Raw genomic sequence first — 19,958 nt, 5'->3', positions numbered from 1 at the left:
CCACCTCTGCCCATATTGTTCTCTTAGCATGGTGCTGTGTCCTTGGAGAAAGTGTAAACAATGTTACTCTTGGCTGTTTTTATCTCCCCTGTACATCTGCTCCACGTTTCACTCCGGACAATCTGGTTTCCGGGTTGCTACTGTTCTTTCGTCTCCCACAGCCAATCGGAACACCCGGTGTGGGCTCTGGGAGTTTTCCAATGACTGTCCTTTCTAAGGCACAGGACAATGGACTAAGCAGGCATTAAGTGAGCACTTGCTGTGTGGTACAGGAGCTTGGAAGGACCACAGTGGGGCTGGCCTGGACTTGCTCTTAAGGAGCTTGTGGGCTCCAGGGAGATAAGGAAACAGACGTACTTGAACAGATAGACAATACCTGACTGAGCCTGGAGATGATGACCCTGGCCTGAGCACTGACTGAACAGGATTTGATCAAGACTGGGAGGGGGTGTAGGGTGATGTGAGAAGTGCCGAGATCTGTAGTCAAAACCGACTTTGAACCTTGGCTCCAGCACTTCATAGCTTGTGACTGTGGGCTGATTATTTAACCTTCAGAGCCTTGGTTTCGTCTATAAAGTGTAAATGGGAATAGTAACTGCACTATGAAGGATTCACAACAGTGGATATGGAAGCCAGACCTGTCCTAAGTGCTAAGAGCCAGCACATAGCATAGTCTCATTCAGGGATTTGGGGATGGAGGGGACCACATGAATCAACGTGTGGAGGTGGCATTTAAAGAAGTTTGGAGAATGACGCATGGGAAAGACTGGGGTGTTGCAGGCCGTGAGAGGCGTCCATATTGAATACTGCAATGGTAACAGAGCTGTGTGTGGAGGCATACACCTGTAGTTCTAGCACAAGTGAGGCTGAGGCAGGAGGATTGCCACAAGTTTGAGGCCAGCCTGGTCTACCTAAGGAGTTTCAGGTCAGCACAGGATACATAGTGAACCCCTACCTCAAATAAACAAACAAAAAGACTTTAGTTATATATTTGTCAGAAGGGTCCCTAACTGGTTTTGTAAAGAAAATATTATATACATGATATCTGTGTGTATGTACATGTTTGCATTTAAGGGTATGCATTCATGGGTCACAGTGAACGTGTACAAAGTCAGGGGACAACCTTAAGTGTTGGTCCTTGCCTTCCAATGTTTAAAAAACTTTTATTCTTTAAAACAAGATCTCACCATGTAATGCAGGCTAGCCTGGAACTTACTATGTAGACCAGAATGGTCTTGAACTCACAGAGATCTGCCTGAATTGTCTACTGAGTGCTGGGATTAAAGGTGTATGCCACAGTCTGGAGGTGGGGGCACATGCCTTTAATCCCAGCACTCAGGAGGCAAAGGCAGGCAGATCTATGTGATTTTAAGGCCAGTCAGGGATACACAGAGAAACCCTGTCTCGGGGGTGAGGGGTGGGGGAAGGTGTATGCCACCATGCCTGGCCCCAAGAACATTTTGTTGTTGCTGTTAAGATTTATTAGCCAAGTGGTGGTGGCGCATGTTTTTAATCCCAGCACTCTGGAGGCAGAGGCAGGTGGAGCTCTGTGAGTTCGAGGCCAGCCTGGGCTACAGAGTGAGTTCCAGGATAGCCATGGCTGTTATGCAGAGAAACCCTGTCTCAAAACTGCCCACCCCCCTAAAAAAAGACTTATTCAGTTTTACCTGTATGTGTGTTGCCTGAGTGTATGTATGCATCATCTGCACGCAGGAATCCGTGGGGGTCATGAGGCAGCAGATCTCCTGGAACTGGAATCACAGAGGGTTGTGAGCTGCCTGCCATGTGCGTGCCGAGAACTGAACATGGGTCCTGTACGGGAACAATAATGCTCCTAGTGAGCCATCCCTCCAGCACCTCACCTTCCATTTTTACGTTGGTTCCAAGGATCGAGCGCAGGTCTTGCACTTGGACGAGTGCATTTGCACCCTAAGCCGTGTCCTCTAATCCCAGCTGGTTTTTAAAGGTCATGAAACCCGTGGGAGCTGTTGTTTATGGAAAGCCCTGTGTCCTAGGCTGCATGCTTGGTGCTTTCTGTTCCTTTTGCATTTAAGCCCCACTTGACGAGAGTTGGTATGGCCCAGGGAGAGGGAGTAGCTGGCCCAAGGCCACCAACCAGGCTGTTCCCAGGCCAGGCCTCCAGCTCTTGTGCAAGGTGAAGTGTGGCAGGGAGTGGTAAGTCCAGTTGGTTGCAGGTCACAGGACACAGGATATGCAGCTTATGCGCCTAGAACAATGTGGGCTCCGTGCTAGCCATGGTGGGGCCTCTGTTCTCTTGTGAAGTGGGCGGAGGGTGGGAAGAGCAGAGGAGGAGGGCTGCTTGCTTGCTGTTGGAGGAGCGGAGTCTGGAGGAGAAACACAGGCTGGAGAGGACTCGCCCCAGCTTCTTCCCTCCGGCCTCTCCAGGGCTGCCTCACCTGTGTGGAAAGCTCTGCCTCCACCTGAGGTCTGTGACTGGAGTTCTTTCTGGGTGTTGTTTGCAGGCTTCCTCTCTGACTCCTCCAGGGTCCAAGTTTCCCCCCACTTCCCTTGCTTCGGAAAGCAGTCTGAGTCCTGGGATATTCCACCAGCTCTGACCCAATCCTCTTTAAGAAAAAACTGAACTTGGGAGTAGAGGCAGACGTGTCTGTGAGTTCCAGGCCATCCTGGTCTAAAGGTCCATTTTCTCAAGGAAGAAAAAGCTAGTTTTTTAGCATCTGCCTTGTGCTTAGGGTGGGACTCACAGTGTCCTGAGTATTAGTTTAATGCTTGCTATATACAAGACCGCTCTTATTTCCCCATTTTGCAGATGAGGAAATCAAGGCTCAGTAGAAGTAAATGACTAGATTCCACCTGGGAGGAAGTAGTGATTTGAACCCTTCCCCTTCCAAGGGCAAAACCCATGCCTTTCTATCTCACCACCCTTTGAGCTCTTCTAGCCTCACCTCAGCATGGGTTTAGGGAGCCAACTTGCAGACTACGGACCTCAGCAGGGAGGTTCTCCTTCTCCAGTGACAAAAGCCAGTCACTGACTGAGTAGGAGTGGCCTTTGACAAAGGCTATGAATTTGAATAGAGGACTTCTGAGAGGGGTGAGGTGACTTGGTCACTATTCTGTTGTTGTGAAGAGACACCATGACCAAGGCAACTCTTATGAAAGAAAGCCTTTGAGGTTTGCTTACAGTTTCGGAGGGTTAGTCCATCATCATGGCAGGGAGCCATGCATGCAGGCAGGTGCTGGAGCAGTAGCTGAGAGCTACAGCCTGATGCTCAGGCAGACGGAGAGCCTAGGCATGGCTTGGGTGTTTGAAACCTCAAAGCCCATCCCCAGTGACATACTTCCTCCAACAAGGCTACACTTTCTAATCCTTTTAATCCTTTCAAACTGTTCCACTCCCTGGTGGCTAAGCACTCAAACATATGAGCCCATGAGGGCCATTTTTATTCAAACACCTCAGTGACAGTGACCTGAGTTATAGATAGTAATGGAGGTGATATTTTGTTTCATGTTCCCAAAGGTCCTGAAGCCGCATTTTCTGGGGTGTGTGTGTGTGTGTGTGTGTGTGTGTGTGTGTGTGTAATATGAATGTGTGAGTGAGCTGGGCAGTAGTGGCACATGTCTTTAATCCCAGTACTTGGGAGGCAGAGGCAGGTGGATCTCTGTGAGTTTGAGGTCAGCCTAGTCTACAAAGTGAGCTCCAGCCAAAGCTACAAAGAGAAACCTTGTCATGAAAAAAAAAGTATGTGTTCTCTCTCTGTCTCTCTCTCTCTCTCTGTGGGTGTATGTTTGCAGATCTCACTATGTAGATCAGGCTGGCCCTGAACTCAGAGATCTGCTTGCATCTTTTAAGTCTAAAGAATTGAAGACAGCCGGTGGTGCACGCTTTAATCAGACTCGAGAGAGCCAGGCGGATCTCTGTATTCGAGATCTGCTACATGCTGAAGTCAAGCTACAAGAACTGTTGAAAAAAAAAAAAAAAAAAAAAAAAGAATTGAAGGCACACACCACAATGCCTGGCATTTAAGACAGAGTTTCTCTGTGTACTCCTGGCTGTCCTAGAACTCAAGATCAGGCTGGCTTCGAACTCAGAGATCTGCCTGCGTCTGCCTCCTAAGTCCTGGGATTAAAGGTGTGAGCCACCATCACCTGGCTAGCCCATCGAGCCTTCTTTTTATTATTTATTTATTTATTTATTTATTTATTTATTTATTTATTTATTCATTCATTCCTAGACTAGTCAAGTGCAGACGTGAGAAATTACTCTTTAGGACAGGGTCTCACTCAATTGCCCGAGCTGGCCTCAGTCCTCCTGCTTTAGCTTCCCGAGTATCTGGGGTTCCAGTATTGCACCCGCAGTCCCAGAGGAGTGTGAGGAGTCTGGGCTCCATGCTAGCTCCTAAGAATGGCAGGTACAGACCTGGGTGGTCCTGTCCACAGAAAGAATCAGCAAGAACAAAGGCTTGTCAGAGGAAAGGGAGGCTGGGCTGGGAGAGGCTACATTGTAGACACCTTGCAGATATGGTAGGGATGTGGCAGGCTGGGTCTTGGGGCAAGGACAGACCCTTGGAAACATTGTTCCTTCTGTTGGACGAGGGCAGAGGGCAGACAGGCTATGACTGGTCGGGGAGGGTGTGTGCAACCTCTGCACCATGAAGTCTCAGGAAGAGATCGGAGGCTCTCTGGGAATCCGGTCAGTGGCATTAGCTACCATAACAGATGATACTAACTGATGGCTTAAAGCAACTCTGTATTCTCTCATGGCTGGAGGGCAAAAGTCCACATTCAAGGGCCTAGCAGGGTCATGTTTCTGCTGGAGGTCCTAGAGAAGAGCCCTTCCCTCTCCATCTAGCTTTTGGAAGTCCACTCGTGATGCTCAGCTTTCCTTGGCTCATGGCCATCATTTCTTGATGTCTTAATTTAGATTACTATTATTATTAGTTTTGGGTTACTTTTTGTTGTTGTTGTATTTTGTTTTTCTTTTTTTTTAATTTTATTTTATTTTACAATATCATTCAGTTCTACATATCAGCCACGGGTTCCCCTATTCTCCCCCCTCCCACCCCCTCCCCTTCCCCCCAGCCCACCTCCCATTCCCACCTCCTCCAGGGCAAATCCTCCCCAGAGGACTGCGATTAACCTGGTAGACTCAGTCCAGGCAGGTCCAGTCCCTTCCTCCCAGCCTGAGCCAAGTGTCCCTGCATAAGCTCCAGGCTTCAAACAGCCAACTCATGCAATGAGCACAGGACTTGGTCCCACTGCCTAGATGCCTCCCAAATAGATCAAGCCAATCAACTGTCACACCTATTCAGAGGGCCTGATCCAGCTGGGGGCTCCTCAGCCTTTAGTTCATAGTTCATGTGTTTCCATTCATTTGGCTATTTTTTTTCAATAATTGAGTAAAACTGAAATTTATTATAAGCCACAGTCGTCCTAGGGACCTCCATGCTATATATATAGCCTTCATGGTTCTATGTGTTGTGGTCTGATTGTTCTTTATTTTATATCTAGAATCCACTTATGAGTGAGTACATACCATGACTGTCTTTCTGGGTTTGGGTTACCTCACTCAGGATGATTTTTTCTAGTTCCATCCATTTGCCAGCAAATTTCATGCTTTCATTGTTTTTCTCTGCTGAGTAGTACTTCATTGTATATATGTACCACATTTTTTTCATCCATTCTTCCGTTGACAGGCATCTAGGTTGTTTTCAGGTTCTGGCTATTACAAATAGTGCTGCTATGAACATAGCTGAGCATGTATCTTTATGGTATGACTCAACATTCCTTGGGTATATGCCCAAGAGTGGGATGGCTGGGTCTTGAGGTAGTTCGATTCCTAATTTTCTGAGAAACCGCCATACTGATTTCCACAGTGGTTGTACAAGTTTACACTCCCACCAACAGTGGAGGAGTGTTCCCTTTGCTCCACATCCTCTCCAACATTGACTGTCATTGGTGTTTTTGATTGTAGCCATTCTGACAGGTGTAAGGTGGTATCTCAGAGTCGTTTTGATTTGCATTTCTCTGATGATTAAGGATTTTGAGCATTTCTTTAAATGTCTTTCAGCCATTTGTATTTCTTGTTTTGTGAATTCTCTGTTTAGCTCTTTAGCCCATTTTTTAATTGGACTGTTCAGTATTTTGATGTCTCGTTTCTTGAGTTCTTTATATACCGTGGAGATCAATCCTGTCAGATGTGGGGTTGGTGAAGATCTTTTCCCATTCTGTTGGCTGTCCTTTTTGTCTTATTGACTGTGCCTTTTGCTCTGCAAAAGCTTCTCAGTTTCGAGAGGTCCCATTTATTAATTGTTGTTCTCAGGGTCTATGCTGTTGGTGTTCTATTTAGGAAATGGTCTCCGGTGCCAATGCGTTCAAGAGTGCTTCCTACTTTCTTTTCTATTAAGTTTAGTGAAACTGGATTTATGTTCAGGTCTTTGATCCACTTGGACTTGAGTTTTGTGCATGGTGACAGATATGGATCTATTTGTAATCTTTTTTTTTTTTTTTTTTTTTGGTTTTTCAAGACAGGGTTTCTCTGTGTAGCTTTGCGCCTCTCCTGGAACTCACTCAGTAGTCCAGGCTGGCCTTGAACTCACAGAGATCTGCCTGGCTCTGCCTCCTGAGTGCTGGGATTAAAGGCGTGCGCCACCACCACCTGGCTTTATTTGTAATCTTTTACATATTGAGACCCAGTTATGCCAGCACCATTTGTTGAAGATACTTTCTTTTTTCCATTGTGTAGTTTTGGCTCCTTTGTCAAAAACCAGGTGTTCATATGTGCATGGATTCATGTCAGGGTCTTCAATTCGATTTCATTGGTCCGTGTGTCGGTTTTTATACCAGTACCAAGCTGTTTTTATTACTATAGCTCTATAGTAAAGTTTGAGGTCAGGGATGGTGATGCCTCCAGAGGTTGCTTTATTATGCAGGATTCTTTTAGCTATCCTGGGTCTTTTGTTTTTCCATATGAAGTTGAGTATTTTTTTTTGGTTTTTCGAGACAGGGTTTCTCTGTGTAGCTTTGCGCCTTTCCTGGAACTCGCTTTGGAGACCAGGCTGCCTCGACTCACAGAGATCCGCCTGCTCTGCTCGAGTGCTGGATTAAGCGTGCGCCACCACCGCCTGGCGAAGTTGAGTATTTTTCTTTCCAAGTCTGTGAAGAATTGTGTTGGGATTTTGATGGGGATTGCATTGAATCTGTAGATTGCTTTTGGTAAGATTGCCAGTTTTACTTTGTTAATCCTACCTATGCATGAGCATGGGAGATCCTTCCATTTTCTGATATCTTCTTCAATTTCTTTCTTTAGAGATTTAAAGTTCTTGTCAAAATGTCCTTCACTTGTTTAGTTAGTGTTATCCCAAGGTATTTTATATTATTTGTGGCTATTGTAAAGGGTGATGTTTCTCTGACTTCTTTCTCAGCCCTTTTATCATTTGTGTGTAGGAGGGCTACTGATTTTTTTGAGTTGATCTTGTATCCTGCCACTTTACTGAAGGAGTTTATCAGGTATTTTGTTTTTCAAGACAGGGTTTCTGTAACTAGTCTTTCTCTGTCCCACCAGCCAGCTCCCAAATAATGACACAGAGACTTATTAATTATGAAATCTTGGCCTATAGCTTAGGATTGTTCCTAATCAGCTCTTAAAACTTAAATTAACCCATTTATATTAATCTACGTTCTATCACATGGCCTTACCTCTCTTCCATCTTGCACCTCCTGTTTCCTCTCCACGTCTCCCAGCATCTCTGGTGTCCCTTGATTCCTCCTCCTCCTCTCCCTTTCTCTCCCTGGAAATCTCACCTATACCTCCTGCGTAGCATTTGACTATTCAGCTTTTTATTACACTAATCACTGCAAGTACACCTTTATACAGTGTATAAACTATACCACATTTCCCCCTTTTTGTCTCAATGAAAAGGAAAGGTTTTAACTCTAACATAGTAAAACCATATGTGATAAGAACAGTTATCAGGTAAGAATTACATTCACAGCTGGGCAGTGGTGGTGCATGCCTTTAATCCCAGCATTTGGAAGGCAGAAGCAGGCAGATCTCTGTGAGTTTGAGGCCAGGCTGGTCTACAGAAGCAAGTTCCAGGACAGCCAGGGCTGTTACACAAAGAAACCCTGTCTCAAAAAAGAAAAAAATAAATAAAATGCCCAGTCCATTTGCATTTGGCAAATTTGGAGAAAGTACTGTATTATCTATCCAATCTTAGTGAGTCCAAAGTTTTGTACCTAATTCACTTTCTATCCTAACTTGTATTACCAATACAAAACTATCTTCTTAGACCTCAAAAACATTTTCTCAGATAAACAATCTAAGTGTTTAGGTCTCTCAAACTCTTATATAAGTTTCTTTTTGGAATTTGGTAACAAGGAAAACTGTAACTATAAGCCATCAGAGACCTGAGAAGGATACAATATAACCCAAGTAAACAGGAAGTGCAGAGCAAACAACTTCCAAAACTATAGGAAGGACAGAGACAGCTGGCTGCCTGGACAGTCACCAAGGTTCCTCTGCAATGTTGGGGTATCCATCTTCAGCCTACAGGCCTAGACTTTTGGACAGACTTTTCTGTGCAGTAGGAATTTTGAAAGGTTGTCCACCTTGTCTTGGCAAAGTTCGACAGTCACTTTCTTTTGTGTCCTGCTTGTCCAATTTGGACAGCATACTGACATCAATTGAGGCAAGGGCAGTTTGTTGCCCAGTGGCTGACTTTTGCCACAAAGAAAACAAAGTCCATATGGAGGATCTTTGATGCTCATCATCCTTTTTGATGTAGATTGGTGCTGCCAGGAACAGATGCATCTCACTGTCATGAAAAGCCTTATGTTATTTAAACACTTTTTTTTTTGTTGTTGTTGTTTTTTCTTTGTTTTTTCAAGACAGGGTTTCTCTGTAGCGTTGGAGCCTGTTCTGGACTAGCTCTGTAGACCAGGCTGGCCTTGAACTCACAGAGATCCACCTGCCTCTGCCTCCCGAGTGCTGGGATTAAAGGCGTGCTCCACCACCGCCAGGCAAGACTAGTTCTTAGTATGTGCGCATGTCTAGACAGTGAAGGCTGTACAGTGTGCTGAGCAGCCAGCCCTATAATGTGAGCTGGCCCAGGACTTGGATGCCCACCTTCTCTTCCCATAGGCCATCTCAGTTTCCTGGAGTAACTCCAGAGTGGTGGCTTCTAGTTTAGATTATTTCTGCCTCACTTCATTGGTAATTCCCCAGCTTCGTTTTACATGCAGATTCCCTCCCAAAGGAAACGAGTTTAAGAAACTTTGTTTTTTTCAGTGTCAGGGATTAAACCCAGGCACTGGACTAGAAGGCAGCCACTGAGCTACAGACCCCAGCCTGGAATGAATTATTTTATCTTAAAAGCTAAAGGACTCAGAGAGCTAGATTGAGAGAGAGACAGTTAGCGCTGATCCTTGTTGCTAACTGGTTTCTTCTTCCCCAGAGACAAGAATGGTCAGACTGCCAACGTCCGTGAGCCCTCCTCCGTGCTCCTGGGGCTGAGGCTTGGCCAGCAGCCATGGGGCTAGCCTGGCCCCGAGCCTGGCTGTTGGGTCTGCCCACAGCCGTGGTGTATGGCTCTGTGGCCCTCTTCACCTCCATCCTGCACAATGTGTTCCTGCTGTACTATGTGGACACCTTTGTCTCGGTGTATAAGATCAACAAAGTGTCCTTCTGGATTGGAGAGGTAGGCCAAGCATGCGGCAGCCAGTGGTGGCGGGAGGAGGTGGGTTCTGTCCCAGTGGCAGGCACTTTGCGGGCAGGCTGTGTTGTGTAGCAAGATTCAGCCAGAAAAGCCGGCAGAGTCTTAATGACTCTTCAGGAGAATTCTAGTAGCACCCCTGGCCACTGCCTTAGGTGGGATACACTTTTTTTTTTGTTTGTTTGTTTTTTGGTTTTTTGAGACAAGGTTTCTCTGTTTAGCTTTGCGCCTTTCCTGGATCTCGCTCTGTAGACCAGGCTGGCCTCGAACTCACAGAGATCTGCCTGCCTCTGCCTCCCAAGTGCTGGGATTAAAGGCTTACGCCACTGCCGCCACCACCACCCGAAAGGATACACTTACAAACCGCCCTGGGTCACTAAGTTTGAAGTGTGGACCAGCCAGGAGAGGGTTTTGGCGGAAGAACTTATGCAAACAAAAGCCTGCCTGCCGGAAGCTGCCGCCTTCTTTGGGGAAAGACTAGAGCTGGGGAGCCCTGTGTAGTCCAGCTTCCCATCTCTCCTTTCTTCTTCTTTTCATGATTTATTTATTTGATGTTCATTGATATTTTGCTTGCATGTATGTCTGTGAGTGTCGGATCCCCGGGAGGTAGAGTCACAGGCAGTCGTAAACTGCCATGTGGGTGCTGGGAATTGAACCCAGGTCCTCTGGAAGAACAGTCAGTGCCCTTAACCGCTGAGCCATCTCTCCAGCCCCCATCTCTCCTTTCTCGCAGACTGTATTCCTCCTCTGGAACAGCTTCAACGACCCCCTCTTCGGCTGGCTCAGCGACCGCCAGTTCCTCCGCTCCCAGCCCCGGTGTGTGTCTTTGGGATGGTGTCACATTGCCTCTTTCCACCCTGATGCTCCCCAAGCTGGAGGACCGCTGCTCAGATTTGGGGTGGGAAAAGGAAGGGACGCCAGTTGTGGTAGGAGCATGGCTCAACTAGGGGGAGGGGTTGACCCTAGTGGGGCGTGGGTGGCTACTCATGGCCCTGTACCACATATTTACCCTGCCGTTTCTAATGGCTCCTCTACCCTTCCCTGTCTGGGCTCATTTCTCTCCCCAACCCTGAGAATCTTTATCCCGGAGCCCTTTGGTCATCAGCCCTGACGGGCAGTGGGCTGAGGAGAGGGTGGGTAACTGCAGGCTGTGCTTCTTAAGTCTCAAGTCGGGGGCTGGAGACTTGGGGTGTATCTTGGTGTGAATTCCTCCATCCGGTTTCCTGGGCCCCGCTAGGGGAATTGGGCCTGCTCAGGCCAGAAGGTTACCTCCTAACACCTTCTTCTCCCCGACAGGTCAGGAGCTGGGCTCTCCTCCAGGGACGTGGTGCTGACGCGGGTCTGGGCCCTGAGCTGGCATGGGCCGTTGCTGGCACTGTCCTTCCTGGCGTTCTGGGTGCCCTGGGCCCCGGCTGGCTTACAGTTCCTGCTGTGCCTGTGCCTTTATGATGGCTTCCTGACCCTCGTGGACCTCCACCACCATGCCTTGCTGGCTGACCTGGCTCTCTCAGCCCACGACCGTACCCACCTCAACTTTTACTGCTCCCTGTTCAGCGCGGCCGGGTCTTTGTCCGTCTTCGCCTCCTACGCCTTTTGGAACAAGGAGGACTTCTCCTCCTTCCGTGCCTTCTGTGTGGTACTAGCTGCTGGCTCTGGACTGGGCTTTCTGGGGGCCACACAATTGTTGAGGCAGAGGATTGAGGCCACCAGGAGGGACAGGGGGTGCTCCGCCCTGGTCATGGACGGCGGGTGAGTGACTAGCCGGCTCCCTAGGGTCAGAGTCCACTTTTAACACTCAGTCCTCTGGCCCGCTCTGGTCTAACCCCTGCCGTCTCCTCCCCTCTGCCCACAGCGCGTGTGAAGAGGAGCTGCTGGTGGGTGGGGAGGAAGCAGGCAGCATCACCTTGGGTCAGTACCTCCGGCAACTGGCCCGCCATCACAACTTCCTGTGGTTCGTGGGCATGGACCTGGTGCAGGTATGGGGAGCTGTTCCCTCGCCCCTCCTTCCTGAGGTTTGATGGTAGGAAGGCTGGGATGTTAGGAGACCTAGGTTCTAGCACCTTCTGTGTTCACTACCACCCTGCGCCATTGCCCCCATCCCCACAGTGCTGAGAGCTGTGCAGTTAGGTAACGACTCCACCACCGAGCCCCACCCCTGCCTCTCACTATGAGATCTTAGGCAGGTCTCAGCCTCTCTCCGAGGCCAGTCCTGTCTTCATCCATAATGTGAAGACTGGGAGGTTCTCTACGTACCCCCGCACCCCCCCCCCACACCACCATAGATGGAAATTTCTGCCCCGTCCTGTCCCACAGCCATTCAGTCCCAAATAAACACACAGAGGCTTATATGAATTACACACTGTTTGGCCTATGGCTCAGGCTTATCATTAACTAGCTCTTACAAACTTAAGTCAACCCATTTCTATTAATCTATGTTTTGCCATGTAGCTTCATGGCATTAACTGTGTGTGTCCTTACACCTTGCTCCCCAGGCAGCCCTCAGCATCTCCTCTGACTCTGTTTCTTCTCCTTGTCTCTCTGCTCGGATTCCCTGCCTGGCTCTATTCTGCCTTGCCATAGGCCATAGCAGCTTCATTATTAACCAATGGTAGCAACACATATTCACAGCATACAGAAAGACCATCCCCCAGCAACCCCCCCCTTTTTTTTCCCTTTTTTTGGTTTTTTCAAGACAGGGTTTCTCTGTGTAGCCCTGGCTGTCCTGGAACTCACTCTGTAGACCAGGCTGGCTTTGAACTCACAGAGATCCATCTGCCTCAGCCTCCCAAATGCTGAGATTAAAAGAATGAGCCACACCCTACTTGGCTCTGAGAGATTCCCTTTATGGGGACTCTGTGACAGTCCTTTTTTTTTTTTAAATTATTATTTTATGTGTTTTGGCTACATATCTATCTGTGCACAAGTGTGTGCCTGGTACCCAGAGAGGCCAGAAGAAGATGTCAGGTCCCCCAGAACTGGAGTTAAGAAGGCTATAAGCCTCCATGTGGGTGCTGGGAATTGATCCTGGGTCCTCTCAGGAGCAGCCAGTGCTCTTAACCACTGAGTCATCTCTCCAGCCCCTGTAGCAATCTTTTTTAAAACATCAAATGCCCCATCTAAAACATAGGTAGTATACAAGTTATCCAAAATTATGTTGTTTAAATATTTTTTTTTTTTCTGAGACAGGGTTTTTCTGTGTAGTTTTGGTGCCTGCCCTGGATCTCTCTCTGTAGACCAGGCTGGCCTTGAACTAACTCATAGAGATCTGCCTGCTTCTGCCTCCTGAGTGCAGGAATTAAAGGCGTGTGCCACCACCGCTCAGCTTGTTTAAATACATTTTAAATATATAAATTAATTCTTTATTTTTATGTCATGAAAACTTAAAAATTGTTCTAGTTGCTATTTTACTGTGCCTTCAAACTTTTAGTAAAATTAGGTAGGCCACAAGGAATGTCTCTTAGGTTTGTTCTGGTGTGTCCCATGTTGGGTGGCATGGGGAGAGGTCCAGGGCTGCTGGCCCCCGCTGGCCCCTGCTGCCCCTCCCCCCCACTGCCCCCCGCTGCCCTGCTGGCCCCCGCTGACCCCCGCTGGCCCCTCTGCCCCGCCGCTGGCTCCCACTGGCCCCTACTGCCCCTCCCCCCCACTGCCCCCGCCGCCCCCCCCCTGCCTCCGCTGGCCCCTGCTGGCCTCCGCCAGCCCCACTGGCCTCCACTGACCCCACTGCTCCCCCCCCACCCCGCTAGCTCCCGCTGCCCCCTCCCGTCCCCCTCCTACCCGCTGACCCCGTTGACCCCGCTGGCCCCGCTGACCCCCACTGGCCCCGCTGGCCCCCGCTGACCCCCACTGGCCCCGCTGGCCCCACTGACCCCGCTGGCCCCCGCTGGCCCCGCTGACCCCGCTGGCCCCCGCTGACCCCCATTGGCCCCACTGACCCCCACTGGCCCCGCTGGCCCCGCTGACCCCGCTGGCCCCCGCTGACCCCGTTGACCCGCTGGCCCCGCTGACCCCACTGGCCCCACTGGCCCCACTGGCTCCCGCTGGCCCCCACTGGCCCCACTGGCCCCCGCTGGCCCCCGCTGGCCCTCACTGGCCTCCCGCTGGCCTGTGGCCCTGTGAACTCTCACCGTTCTGTCCTGTAGGTATTTCACTGCCACTTCAACAGTAACTTCTTCCCCCTGTTCCTGGAACACTTGCTGTCGGACCACATCTCGCTCTCCACAGGCTCCTTCCTGCTGGGTAAGTGCTCCCTCAGGCCAGCAGCTTGCACATCCTGCCCCCAGTTCCATTTTCCTTAGGTGGAGGTCTAGTGGTCCTCACCTCAGTCCTCACAGAGATGGTTGACACCCGCAGGCAATGTGATGCAGCCAGCGGCCAGTGTGCCATTAGCTGAGTGGACTTGGGTATGCTGTCGAATCTTTCTGAGCTACTAGCATTTTGTTTGCTTGTTTCTCTGTGCAGCCTTGGCTATCCTGGATCTCGCTCTGTAGACCAGGCTGGCCTCGAACTCACAGAGATCTGCCTGCCTCTGCCTCCCAGATGCTGGGATTAAAGGCGTGCACCACCACTGCCCGGCCTTTTCTCTCTTTCTTCCCCACCGCCACTCTTACTTGTAAAGGGAGGGTCTCAATAGTACAGTGGCCCCTATATTGGTGTGTTCCATACCCATGGCTTCAGCCGATCATAGATGGAAAGTACTAGAACAAAAGTATGTCTCCATTAAACACGGGTAGGCTTCTTTGTTTTTACATGTTTATCGTTCACTGTTGGTGTGGTGAGAGCGTGGGTGCATGCCTGCCGTGCACACATCTGGAGGTCAGAGGACAACTTGCAGGAGCTGGTTCTGTCCTTTCACTGTGTGGGGCCCAGGGATCGAACTCAGGTCGTCAGGCTTGGTGGCAAGCCCGTTACCTGCTGAGCCGTCTCACTGACCCTGCAGCCTTTTCTGTCCTTCTGTCCTCGTCCCCGTACATGACACAGTGTAACAGCTATTTGCATAGTGTTTACATGGTACTGGATATTATAAATAACCGATGGCATTTATGCCAGGCTTGATGGCACACACCTATAATCTCAGCACTGTGGAAACTAAGGATTGATGAGACTTTGTTACCATCCTGGGTCTCAAAAACAATAAACAGTAACAATTAAAAAAAAAAAAAAAAAACAACCTCAGCAAACAAAAAAATGTTTTAAAGGAATAAAAAAGAGATAATTTAAAATCTATGAGAGGGGTTGGGGGTGTGGCCTTGTTGGTAGAACCATAGAAATATGATGTGATGATACATGTCCATAATCGATGTGCTCGGGAGGTACAGTTAGGAGGATCAGAAGTTCAAGGTCAGCCTAAGCTACACAGCAAGATAGATGCTAGCCTGGGCTACATGAGACCCTGTGGCAAAATAATTAAAATAAAAATAAAAAGAGGTTGAGCAAGGCAGTGCAGGCCTTTAATCCCAGCACTCAGGAAGAAGAGGCAGGCTGATTTCTGTGAGTTTAAGGCCAGTTATGATTTTCATGCCATCCAGGGCCACATAGTGAGATCCTATCTCAAAACAAAAGCAAATAAAACAAAATAGGTTGGCTGTAATGGCCCACACCTTTTAATCCCAGCACTCGGGAGGCAGAGGTAGGTGGATCTCTGTGAGTTTGAGGCCAGCCTGGTCTACAGAGAGAGTTCTAGGACAGCCAGGGCTACACAGAGAGACCCTGTCTCGAAAACAAATACATAAAGTAAAAATACAAAATAAAGCTGGGTGTGGTGGTTAGGACTGTAACCAACACTCAGGAGGTGAAGGCTGGAGGATCAAAAGTTCAAGACCATCTCGAGCTGCATGACACTAAATTCAAAAACTAAAACAAAATAAAAGATATGAGAGTATGTATGTAAATCCTATGCAGAGACAATGCTGTTTTTTATAAAGGTCTGGAAAATCCACAGATTTTGCTGTGCATCAAGGGTGCTAGAGTCAACCCCCATAAATACCAAGGGACTACAATACCTACCTTGAAGGGCTTGTGAAAATGAAGGTGTGAAAAGCAGTCTGGAGAGATGGCTCAGCAGTTAAGAGCACTGGCTGCTCTTCCAGAGGACCCGGGTTCGATTCCCATTTACCTAAAAGGTGCCTCACAACTGCCTGTAACTCCGATTCCAAGGAATCCAATGCCCTCTTCTGGCCTCTGCACAGACATACATGCAGTCAAAACATGCATACACATAAGAGTTAACCTATGATACTAAAGTGTGAAAAATGCAAGACACTGTTGGTATACAGCTAATGCAAATTGAGTGGTCATGACAACGTCTGCCGCAGAGGCTGTGTGGCATTGCCCCTGAAGAAGCGGGCCCTCTTCCCTCCCCAGGCATCTCCTATGTTGCGCCTCATCTCAACAACCTCTACTTCCTGCCCCTGTGCCGTCGCTGGGGTGTCTATGCGGTGGTGCGGGGGCTCTTCCTGCTCAAGCTGGGCCTTAGCCTCCTCATGCTGCTGGCTGGCCCAGACCGCCCCGGCCTGCTTTGCTTCTTCATTGCCAGGTATGCCCCGCCCACCCTTGCCCCCACACCTCTGTGCCCACCCCCTTCACTCTCGCGCGCTCCTCTCTCCACGGGCAGCAACCGTGTCTTCACCGAGGGCACCTGCAAGCTGCTGACCCTGGTGGTCACTGACCTGGTGGATGAGGACCTGGTGCTGAACCACCGGACCCAGGCAGCCTCGGCGCTCCTCTTCGGTATGGTTGCCCTGGTGACCAAACCTGGCCAGACCTTTGCCCCACTGCTGGGCACCTGGCTTCTCTGCTTCTACACAGGTGAGGCTCCTTGTCCTACCCGCCCTGGGGCTAGCGAGGGAGGCAGAGGGCTGTGCCTAGGCCTGCGCTGCCGGGGGATGATAACCCTTGGTGGCCCACCTCTCCATTTTTTCCCAAGTTCATTGATTCATTCAACAAATCAGCATAGACCTCTGTAGAGGTTGGTCCCGTGTGTAAGGGTTAAGACAGGCAAAATCTTAGCTGTCTAAACAGGGGCTGGGTGGTTAAGTCGTTAATCCTAGTACTCAGGAGGCAGAGGCAGGTGGGTCTCTGAGTTCGAGGCCAACCTGGTCTACAGAATGAGTTCCGGGACAGCCTGGGCTACACAGAGAAACCCTGTCTTGAAAAAAAAAAATCTAGACAGTGAGGGGGTGGAGAGGGTGGCATATGGATTGGATTTTCAGTGCCTAAGGAAGTTGGAGAGTTACAGGCCGGCAAGTGTCATCATCTGCTTGACGTCTTGAGTCCACTGTCACTGCCCCGAGGAGTTCGTACAGACAGTGGTCAGTAGCGTGGAGATGTTGAGGAGCCTGGCAGAGGCCATGGGAGCTTGGACTAGGGAGGTGGCAGGTGGGATGCATTATGGAACTGAGGCGACACATAAGGCCGGGTGTGGGGAGTGACAGCTGAGGACTGACAGAAGCCGGGTCACTCATGAGAGGGGAAGAATGTGAGAAATGGTTCTGGGGCAGACATTAAGAGATACAGTTCGAGGCCAGCCTGGCCTGCATAGTGAGTTCGAGGTCAGCCAGGGCGACACAGAGAAACCCTGTCTCAAAAGCAAAGCAAACAAACGGAAAAAGAGCTAGGGCAGGAGCCGAGCAAGACGGTAACACCTGTAATTGCAGCATTCAGGACACAGAAGCAGGGGACGGGGAGTTCAAGGTTAACTTCAGCACCCGCCGTACTGACTCCGAGACTGTCTTAGGACATAGCTCAGCTGGAGAGCACTTGCCTAGGATGCACGAAGCCGGAGTTTGACTCCTGGAGCCACATAAACCAGCTGTGGTGATGCACACCTGTAAGCCGAGCACTCAGGAAGTGGAGGCAGGGCGATCAGGAGCTCAGTGTCATCTTTGACTACATAAGGAGTTTAGGGCCAGCTTGGGCTAGATACCCTGACCGGAGGAGGAGGAGGAAGAAGAAGCAGCTGGGCAAGGTGGCAACTTGCCTTTAATCCCAGCACTTCAGAGGCAGAGGCAGGAAGTGAATTCTGTGAATTCAAGGCCAGTTTGGTCTACATAGCAAGTTCCAGAACAACCAGGATTACTTAGACCCAGTTAAAAAAAATTAAAAATTAAATATAGGTAAGTAGTTAGGAATTGTGGCATATACCTACAATCCCAGCTACTTGTTAAGGCTAAGGCAGGAAACTGCAAGACTGAGGCCAGACAATAGTGAGACTGTTTAAAAAATTTGTAAGCTGTAGTTTAGGACACTTACACTGTTTGAGATGCTGTTCTGTGGGCTTTGGGGGACAGCGGGGCTGACCACGCTCCCTCCGTGTGCCTGTGGACTTTGGGGGCAGCGGGGCTGACCACGCTCCCTCTGTGTGCTTTTGTCCTAGGTCATGACCTTTTTCAACAGCCCGCAATGACTTCCGTGGGGAGTGTTCAGCCATGGCCAGAGCCCCCAGCCCCAGCCCCAGCGCAGGCTCCGACCCTCCGCCAGGGCTGCTTCTACCTGCTGGTGCTGGTGCCCATCACCTGTGCCCTGCTCCAGCTCTTCACCTGGTCCCAGTTCACGCTGCATGGGAGACGCCTACGTATGGTCAAGGCCCAGCGCCAGAACCTGGCACAGGTCCATACGCTGGACGTTAAGATGGTGTGAGAGGTGTGGCACAGGCACTCTGCTGAGGGCAGTGCCCTGGTCCCAGCAGGAGCCTCTTGCCGGCCAGCATCCTGCCTCCTCACCCTCTCTGGGTGCAGCCCAGAGAACAGATGGTGTGGGGGGGCCCCGGGGCAGAACCAGGAGCATCACTGAGGTCTGCCCTTCTTTCTCGTCTGCCTCAGCTGGGCCAAGGGCTGAGCCAAATGTGCTCAGGGACTGTGACTCCTGTGGGACAGAGCAGGAAGGAGGACCAGAAGGGCAGGGCTGCCTGCGGTGCCCAAGGAGCTGCTGGGGGCCTGCGGCAGGGGCGTGCCACTTGGTAGGTTGGGGGACCTCTGACACTCAGGTGAAGCTGACTGGAAGTGCCACTTGCCCCTCGTCCTGTTGGTTTCTCTCAGAGGCCTCTGCTTCAGCCTGAAGTAGCATGTCTCTGGGCTGCAGGCTCCCCACAGCCCAGCAGGCCTCCAAACTCTAAAGAAGCGCAAGTAAAGCCAGTCATTCCTATTCCTCGGGTCTGTGCTGTGTCCGGGGAGCAGGCAGACAGGATTGGCGGGGCTGGGAAGCAGGGAAAGTACCCCAAGAGCTTTTTCCTAGTGATACTAGGCCAAAAATGTAATTCCACCGAGACCTGGCGGTTTGTGCCTATAATCCCAGGATTTGGAAGGCTGAGGCAGGATTGCCTCAAGTTCAAAGCTAGCCGAAAAAACCAAACCACCACCCACCCCACCACCACCCCACCACACCCCACCACACCCCACCACCACCACAACCACCACCACCCCACACTACCACCATCACCACCACCACCTCCACCACCACCACTCCCACCACCACCCCACACCACCACCACCACCACTACCTCCACCACCACCTCCACCCCACCTCACCCCCACCACCACCCACACCACCACCTCCACCACCACTACCACCACCCCACCCCACCCCACCATCACCACCTCCACCACCACCACCGAATCAGTCCAGCAGACTGCCGGGTGATCAGACCCGGCGCGAGTTCCCTTTGTGCACCTCCCACAGGCCACTGCTGGACAGTCATCAAAAGGACCCTCTCTAGGCCAGGGGCTCCCCGCCCAGAAATCACCCGAGGAGCTGCCCAAACACCAGTGCCTGAGTTTTCGCCCAGATTCTGACTGAATGGGTCTGGAACAGCAGTGTGAGCCTTTAGGTGGTGAAAACCTCTGGGGGTGATTTTCCCTCACTGTGGGACAGTCGCATACTGTTCAGCAGCACCCTTGGCCTCTCCCTACCAGACGTCAACAGCATCTCCACTGCCCTGTTCTGATCACCGGACAAGTCTTCAGATATCACTAGATGTGTCCTGTGGCAGACTGACCCCAAAGGGAACCTTCTGTTCTAGGCAGTGGTTCTGACGGTCTGCACGGGGGATCGGACTGTAGGCACATGGCCCAGCCAATAAGCAGTTGCTCTCTGAGTTATTTACTTATATTTTTGTGGTTCTGACAGTCTTTTTGATATGGATCAAAACACCCATACTTTATAGTTATTGGGGAGTGTAAACATGTTAGGTATCTTGTAATTTCCTTTTAGATACAGTTTTTTTTTTTTTTTTGTTTTTTCGAGACAGGATTTCTCTGTGTAGCTTTGCGCCTTTCC

The 19,958-nt window shown here is 50.1% G+C and overlaps 1 protein-coding gene across 4 annotated transcripts in view; it reads left to right on the top strand.

The window, feature by feature from the left end:
* Mfsd13a (major facilitator superfamily domain containing 13A) overlaps window positions 1-18,827 on the top strand; it is a 33,322-nt gene extending 14,495 nt beyond the window's left edge. For all 4 annotated transcript variants that reach the window (XM_037206397.1, XM_037206404.1, XM_028874699.2 and 1 more), the window contains exons 2-9: window positions 9,432-9,674; window positions 10,423-10,505; window positions 10,986-11,438; window positions 11,542-11,665; window positions 13,829-13,925; window positions 16,050-16,221; window positions 16,300-16,493; window positions 18,061-18,827. In XM_037206397.1, coding sequence (XP_037062292.1) covers window positions 9,507-9,674; window positions 10,423-10,505; window positions 10,986-11,438; window positions 11,542-11,665; window positions 13,829-13,925; window positions 16,050-16,221; window positions 16,300-16,493; window positions 18,061-18,323 — 1,554 coding nt within the window. In that variant the 5' untranslated portion in view covers window positions 9,432-9,506 and the 3' untranslated portion in view covers window positions 18,324-18,827. The remainder of the gene's footprint in view (window positions 1-9,431; window positions 9,675-10,422; window positions 10,506-10,985; window positions 11,439-11,541; window positions 11,666-13,828; window positions 13,926-16,049; window positions 16,222-16,299; window positions 16,494-18,060) is intronic.
* Window positions 18,828-19,958: the final 1,131 nt, after the last annotated feature.

This window comes from Peromyscus leucopus, chromosome 1, assembly GCF_004664715.2.
Source record: "Peromyscus leucopus breed LL Stock chromosome 1, UCI_PerLeu_2.1, whole genome shotgun sequence".
Taxonomy (NCBI): Eukaryota; Metazoa; Chordata; class Mammalia; order Rodentia; family Cricetidae; genus Peromyscus; species Peromyscus leucopus.
The sequence above is the reverse complement of the archived record's forward strand: the minus strand, read 5'-3'. Positions and strand labels throughout refer to the sequence as shown.